Genomic DNA, 8,462 nt, shown 5'->3' with positions numbered 1-8,462 from the left:
TTAAATACATTAGAAGACAGGACTAAGGAATTCTTCCATACACAGAACAGAGACAAAGGTGACAAACATGAGACATAATAGAATGGTTAGAGGCCCAAATTTAGCTATTAAGAATTTCAAAAAAATACCAAAAAGTGGAGAAAATAGTAAAGCAATATTTGAACAGGGACTTGCTAAGAATTTTCCATAATTGAAAAGATATCGGTTCTTAGACATAGGCAAACTAATGAACAAGATGAATAACAAACACCATAAGGAATTAGTAGTATAGCAAAGATAAAGAAGCAACTTTACCTACCAAGGAAAGAGGGCAGATTATCTACAAAGGAAAAATAATTATACAGTACTAACAGCAAACTGCTCATAGGCAACAAGAGAATTGAACAGTATGGGAAAAAAAACAAACAAACAAACTGAAAGAAAGCTAAAGGAAGAAAATGATGCAAGAGCAGAAATTAATGAACTAAAAGCAAAACACAGAGAGGATTAATAGAATCAAATGCTAAAAAATATTAGCTAAGAGATTTAAAAGATAACTGTCTAGTAAAACAAGTTTTAAAAAGTTAGAAAATGCACACAAAGATGAGACTAATTTTTTAAAAAACCATGAGAATACTGGGAACATTACCCCATTAAATAGAAAACTCTCAGGAATTCCCTGGCAGTCCACTGGTTAGGACTCTGCATTTATGGTATAGGGGGTCAGGGTTTCGTTCCCAGTGGGGGAACTAAGATCCCACAAGCCACATGGCATGGCCAAAAAACAGAAAAAAAAAACCTCACTCTTAAACTGTTTCAAAAAACAGAAACTCATAGGCCACAGATATCTAAACTGAAAGAGAACATGAAAAGAAAATAGTGGCTATAAACATAGATACAAAATCCTTATATAAAGTTAGCAACTATGAGTGTAAATGTTAAGAATGTATATTACAATCATTACAGCAATCATTAAAAAAACAATAGAAATAGTTTACTTAAAATGCCAACAGGAAAATGAAAATGAAATGCTAAAAACGATTGCAATAGTCATTAAAAAGACAGGAAAGGAAAGAACAGATTAAAAAAAAAACAGAAGAGGCAAAGAGGAGACAATAAAAATGGAAGATACAAATCTTACCATATAATTAACGACATTAAATCTTTTGGGACAAATTCTCCAATTAAAATGTAGAGATTAAGAATGGATAAACAAGATCCAACCGTATGCTATCTATAAGAAACTCATTAAATATGAAGACAAAGGTGGGCAGAAGGTAAATTATGGAGAAATATATGCAAACGATAACCATAGGAAGATGGGAATGGCTATTTTAATATCAGATAACACAGATTTCAAAAGAAAGCATTACTGGAGTTATAAAGTGGCATTTTATTAGATAAAACAGTCAATTAATCAGGAAGACATAACAATTATAAAAGTGTAGATACCTAACACATTCTTTCCAAAAGCACATGGTTAGATTTACAGAAAGATATGATGAATTAGTATACAGAACTAGTACACTGAAAACTAAAAAAAAAAAAAAAAAATTGATGATATAAAAATTTAAATGGAAAAGCAAAAGACTTAGAATAGTTAAAATAATCCTGAAAAGAGGAACAAGACTGGGGGACTTAAACTTTCTGATTTCAAGATTTACTTAAAACTGTGAAAATCAAGACATTGTGGTATTGATGTAAGAACAGACATATAGATCGAGGGAATAGAACAGAGTTTAGAAACAGACCCATATTTATATAGTTAACTCTTTTCCACAAAAGTGCCAAGTAAATTCAACAGGGAAAGGCATATATTTTCAACAAATGGTCTGGATCAACTACATGGGTGTGTGTGTGTGTGGAAACCTTGACCATTACAAATACCATACATACCATAGACAAAAATTAACTTGAAATGGATCATGGATCTAAATGTAAGAGATCAAATTACTAAAACTGTACAAGAGAACAAAAAATACTTGTGACATTGGATTAAGCAGCGATTTCTTAAAACAGATCACAGAAGCACAACCATAAAATCAAACACTTCTGCTCTTTAAAAGGCAACTAAGGAAAACAAAAAAGGCAAGCCACAGACTGAGAAGCTAATTGCCAAATGTATCTGACATACATTCATATTCAGAATACATAAAAAGCCCTTATCAAGTAGAAGACAATCAACCAATTAAAAAAAAATGAGCAAGAGATATGAAGATATATTAATACAAATGGCCAATAAGCACATGGAGCGATGCTTAGCATCATTGATATTAATCACTAGGGAAATACAAATTAAAGCCACAATCATGAGAATAGCTTAAATGAAAAAGGCTGACATTTCTAAGTGTTGGTGATGATGTCCAGCAGCTTAAACTCTCACTAATTGTTGGTAGATATGCAAGGTGATAATAGCTACTCTGGAAAAAACAAATGGCAGTATCTCCTAAAGTTAAATACACACTTCTCATAGTTCCCAGACATTTCACTACAAGCTATCTACCTAAAAGAAATGAAAACATGCTTGCAGAGACTTGCAAGCAAATGTTCATAGCACCATTATTCACTACAGATTAAAAACTGAATGCTACTTATATGTATATCAACTGGTGAAGAAATAAGCAAATTATTGTATATCTATTCTGTGGAATACTACTGATCAAATCAATACTAATAAATACACTATTAATATATGCAACACCATGATGAATCTCAAAACATCATGCTTAAAGAAAGAAGTCAAACACAAAAGACTATATATTGTTCCATTTATATGAAACTCTAGAAAGATCTTCATTGCCGGAGATGGCAACCATTAATGCACTGTGGAGCTTTCTAGGGCAATGGAAATGTTCTGTAATTAAGGTGGAGATGACCTAACCATATAAAATAACCAAAATACATCAAACTACACACTTAAGATGAAGGAATTTTGTTGTATATATTAGCAAGTTGAATTCAGTAGTACATACATAAAATATTAATAATACATCATATTCAAGCAGTATTTATTCCAGAAAAATATCAGGAATTTCTGTTACTATCATCTGTCATATTCAAAACTAAAGGAAAAAAAATTGCAGCAAATACAGAAAAAGTACTTGACATATTCAACAGTCATTCTTAACAGGAACTCTTAACAAATGGACTCCTCATTAACCTGTTAAAGGACAACTATCAAAAACCTCAGAAAATATCACTTAATCTTGAGCCTTTAGGAGTGTTTAAAATTAATTCAGAAACAAAAGCATGCTCCCATCACTGCTTTTATTCAACATTCAACTGAAGAGCTTGACTAATAAGTAAATATAACATGAAAATTAGACAGGAAGAGATCAAATTCTTTTTATTTACCTGATACTATTCTATGTGTTGTTCTTAGGGGTTCATGTTTTTTAATCCCCACAACAGTCCCATGAAACAGGATTATGAAAATGAGGAATGTTGAAGCAAGTTACCCAAGGTTACATAGCTGATAAACAGCAACATGAGAATTCTAATCCAGGTGGAATAGCCATAGAATCCATACTTAAAAGTCTCATTTCCAGTAGAAAAAAAATGGTAAGGTTTTTTAGCATAAATAAAAAATTAAAAAGTACTTTTATTTATTTAATTAATTTATTTTTGGTTGCACTGTGCAGCTGGTGTTATTTTAGTTCCTAACCAGGGATCAAACCCAGGCCTTCAGCAGTAAGAGTATGGAGTCCTAACCACTGAATTGCCAGGGAATTCCTTTAAAAGTAATAGTGAAAGATATTAAAGAACAGCAACATATTTTATCACAATTAAGGAAAAAATACCAAAAAAGGAAGAAATATACCATGTTCACTAACTAGTAGACTGAAGAGATTGAAAATTTCAAGTCTTTTCAAATTGTTTCATAAATTCAAGGTAATTCCATCTAATCCCAGAATATACATATCAAATAAATCTGCAAAATAATACTAGACAATGTTCATAGAAACAAATATTTAGGTAAAATATAAAAGCATGGAAAGGAATTAAAAAAACATGGAATTTATATAGTAGTTACCACTAGGGTAGGAAGGAATAGGATCAGGGTGGTTAAATGGGAAGCCTTAACTGTATCCACTACTTTTTCCCTAAAAAAAGAAAATAAACATCTGAAGCATATATGACAGTGTTAAGATTTGCTAAAGCTTGGTGGCAAGTGCAGGGGTGTCCTTTTTTTATTATGCTCTAATCTGGTTGACGTGTTTGAAATACTTCATAAAAAACAAACAAAAAATTACATCATTCTTAGACTTTATAAACGATTTATTTTGAAAGAGCTGTAATTCTATGAACTTGAGAAGAATAGCTCTAAGGCTATTATTATACTATTTTTGGGTTTGGGGATTATACAATACAGAAAAAAATAGGTCTTGGTGTGGCTTAAATGTATTTAACACTTCTGGGGTGTCTAACAAAAGTATCTTGAGATACTTTGGTGGGTTATAAAAGATTTAAAATTGAGTCTCTACTCTCAAAGAACTCATAATCTAGGATGGTGAAATAAATTAACTTTAAAAAATAATGGGCAGATGCTTATGAACCAGGGGTAATATCCTACCTTCTGACCTTCTTATTTTTCTGTATTATTTTTCCTTTTCCTGTAGGAAAATAACTGCATTAAATTGTTTTGTTCATAAGTATTATGTGTGGTTCACCATAAAACTTACATTAGCATGGACATATTTAATAATCTAGAGGAAAAGTGTATTTAACTGTAATTCTTTTTGGGAGGGAGTGGGAGTGCATTTTAGTGACATTCACTAAATGCCTACCAGTTAAAAATAAAAACAGAAAATTCTGCAATATTTTTTAATCTATATGAAATAAACTATTAAGCAACCTAAGCCTTCAGCTTTGAGAACTGTATCCTTACACTCATCTGAATTTATCTCTTGATTAATACATGTCATGAGTATATCAGTCTTCATTTGCTTTTAGGCATTTACATAAACTGGTTGTCTATTATAAATGCCAAGAATCAGCTATAAAATCACACTGCCATGAAGTTACACAGAAACATCCATAATTAGCTTTAAAATTTTATTGAAATTCAGGTTTAATTAGTTAACAATATAATATTATGTTATGTTGTATAATCTCTAACCAGTATCCTCACCTGCTTTACATGATTTCCAGGCACAATTATTAAGGATTGATACTTTCTGCCTAATTTTCCATGATATGCCAGTTACACATTCATTAAAACCTCGATACTTCCCTAAAATTGTTCTCACCTCAATGTCAGATTTAAAAAAATAACACCAAATATTGAAAATTTAAGACATTAATATTATAGCCACTGTAATATAGAAAAAAAAATTTACACATTATTAACTGTTTAAAATTGTTGTTTAACATTTATTGTAGTAATGCAAAATGAACTTTTAACATAACAATATGAATTTTTCATTAAAATGTTTAACCATTTCCTACTGAAGCATGTCCAAAGTTATAAAAATCTTCTCTTTTAAAGTAACGTACACTGAATTAGTCCAAAAGTAATTGTGGCACTTTGGATAAGACATTTATTTTATTGCATATTTTAAGTACCTAAGGTACAGCCTGATTAATAGCAGGTTACTGGAAAGAATACAAAAACATTTTCTTTAAGGAGTAAGTCTTTTGGGATCACGGGGAAACATCGAGGTTTGACGAACATTGTGCAAGCCCAAAAACAGCATAGTCACTCGTTCCAACCCTGGAGAAAACAAAATAATCATTAATTCATTTTCAGAATTAATCATTCAGGGTTGTACTTATTGAAAACTACCAAAATAACATCACTGAGCAACAAAATGCTTTTCCTTGTTAGAAAGGAAATGACTTCTATTATTTTAAATGAGTTTAAAATGGAATATTCTGGGTCTGATTCAGAAACAGGTGATGCTGTATGTGAGAAGGATAAATGAGATATCCTTAAGCTGTATGATTCTGTGAAATGTGAACCACAAATCTCCATAAATATCCAAAACTTATGATTTAAACAAACAAAAATATAATATAAGCCTACTATTATATTTTCAAATGATACCAGGTTCTATCAATAGGAACCTGGTTACCAAGATTACCATGAATTCTTTCAATGGATTCTATGTAGTGATTAAAAAAAAAAAAAAGAATTAAAAAGTTCTTTAAGTGTTGGTAAGGAACAACTTACAAAATACAGTAAGTGAAAATGCAAGGTACTGAATGGTTTATACAGCACACTACAGTTTGTGTAAAAAATATATTTTATATAGTTTTGCATATGCAAAGATTATCTTTGTAGAGGTAAAGAGAAAACTAGAAGCAATAGTTTTCTGTAGGGAGGTGAATATACACTATTCTATTTGCTTTGAATTTGAAATTTGGATATTACTTGTTTACCAAAAAACCCAAAACAAACAACCAAATCTTCAACAAAATTATAAATTCAGAATTCTTTTTAAAAAAATTCTAACTAATTAATTTTGGCTGTGCAAGGTCTTTGTTGCTGCATGGGCTTTTCTCTAGTTGTGGTGAGTGGAGGCTATTCTTATTGCAATGCATGGGCTTCTCATTAGGTGGCTTCTCTTGTTGCGGAACACAGGCTCTAGGGTGCACGGGCTTCAGTAGCTGCGGCATGTGGGCTCAGTAATTGCAGCTCTCAGACCTCTAGATCACAGGCTCAATAGTTGTGGCGCAAGAGCTTAGTTGCTCCAGGGCACGTGGGATCCTCCTGGACCAGGAATAGAACCTGCATCTCCTGCATTGGCAGGTGGATTCTTTACCGCTGAGACACCAGCAAAGCCCCAGAATTCTTTTTAAGAATTTTTGATACAAACATCCCAAAGTTGAGTTAAATATTTACTCATTTACACAGAGCAATATCTTACACATACTCTAGAAATGGTTCTAAAAGCCAATGAAATGTTTTCAACAAAAACATTTAGCAATCATCTCAACTAACTTGAGGGACAGCTTTAATTTGGACTAATTGGAATAAACTCATGAATACAGAGAGAAAAGAGGATACTCAAAAATTTCATTTAGTCATAGAAAGGAAAGAAAAGAGAGGGAAGTCGCTCAGTCGTGTCCAACTCTGCGACCCCGTGGACTGTAGCCTACCAGGCTCCTCCATCCATGGGATTCTCCAGGTAAGAATACTGGAGTGGGTTGCCATTCCCTTCTCCAGGGGATCTTCCCGACCCAGGGATCAAACCCAGGTCTCCTGCATGGCAGGCAGATGCTTTACCGTCTGAGCTATCACTCTCAGACCATTTAGTCATAACTCACTTAAAAATTCTTTTAATTCAAATTTGTATTACATTTAGCACTTATAAACTTATCTGTAATTAATAACAAACTACAAAATTTACTTTTTGGAGTCTAATACTGAGGACATTTAGAACTGAAGAAACACTCTGCCAAATGAAATTTGGGTTGGAAATACTGTCATCATATAAAGGAATATTACCAATGCCTCCACCAGCATGAGGAGGGGCTCCAAAGCGGAAGGAATCAATGTATGCCTTAATTTTCTCCAAATCTACAAAACAAACATAAAACAAAAAAACATAATTTATCATCTTATTTAGTTTAAAAAAATTGCAAAAGCAGTTACCGTGCAATGAAAATTAAAACAAATGACTGTGTTTCTGAAAAGTCTTTAAAGGGTTTTAAAACATTGTTTTCAGAATATACATGACCCTTCTCAATATACTGAAGTTGTTTACCAATTCCATGATGTAAGGCTCTCTCTGTTAGCAGCTGAGGGTCATGTATTCTTTGAGCTCCTGACAGTATTTCTTCTCCTCTCATGAACATATCATAAGAGTTGGATTGTTTCTGTAGGAAAAACAAACAAAAATTCCACTCAACAGGCTATCATCCTATTTCTATCACACATATGTGGAAAAACACTCTCTGTTGCATGAAGAACAATATCATTTTTTTCCTACAATTAATTATACAACCTGCTCCAATAAACATTATTTGCTTTTCTAAAATGGGATTAAACTAATGAAGGTTGAATGATAATTTCTTCTTTACCTCTATCAGATTTTATGCTCCCCTTCTCCCACACCTTCTAATAACTAAATCAGAACAATACATCTTCTTTTAAGCAGTAGTGTAGTGTTGATTCTTTTTTTAAAAAAATTATCTGGCTGTGCCAGGTTTCAGCTGTAGCATGTGGGATCTTGTTCCCTGACCAGGGATTGAACCCAAGCCCCCTGCACTGGGAACAAAGAGTCTTGGCCACTACACTGCCAGGGAAGTCCCCGTAGTGCTGATTCTTATTTCACTTTATCATCTGAAATGTTTTTAAGTGTGATATGATTTTGGGATCACTTTTGGGACTTCAAATTATCAACAGGTGTTAGTCTTTTTAATTTTTAAAAGTTATTATTTTAAGGAAAGTGAACTGAACATCAATTTACCAAAGCTCAATTCATTCTTTATCAGGTTTTAATTTATTTTCCTTATCTTTCAGTAAACCAATGGTTCTC

General features: G+C 32.4%; 1 protein-coding gene across 2 annotated transcripts in view; it reads right to left on the bottom strand.

Annotated features, from left to right (window-relative positions):
* Positions 1–5,020: 5,020 nt before the first annotated feature.
* The window catches only part of DARS1 (aspartyl-tRNA synthetase 1), a 69,105-nt gene continuing 65,663 nt past the window's right edge, over positions 5,021–8,462 (bottom strand). For both annotated transcript variants that reach the window (XM_081579100.1, XM_081579101.1), the window contains 3 exons: positions 7,689–7,800; positions 7,430–7,501; positions 5,021–5,692 (listed from right to left, as the gene is read on the bottom strand). In XM_081579100.1, coding sequence (XP_081435226.1) covers positions 5,601–5,692; positions 7,430–7,501; positions 7,689–7,800 — 276 coding nt within the window. In that variant the 3' untranslated portion in view covers positions 5,021–5,600. The remainder of the gene's footprint in view (positions 5,693–7,429; positions 7,502–7,688; positions 7,801–8,462) is intronic.

Source organism: Giraffa tippelskirchi, chromosome 3 (assembly GCF_054371585.1).
Source record: "Giraffa tippelskirchi isolate mGirTip1 chromosome 3, T2T-mGirTip1v1.2.pri, whole genome shotgun sequence".
Lineage (NCBI taxonomy): Eukaryota > Metazoa > Chordata > Mammalia > Artiodactyla > Giraffidae > Giraffa > Giraffa tippelskirchi.
This window is presented reverse-complemented; position numbering and strand designations above follow the sequence as displayed.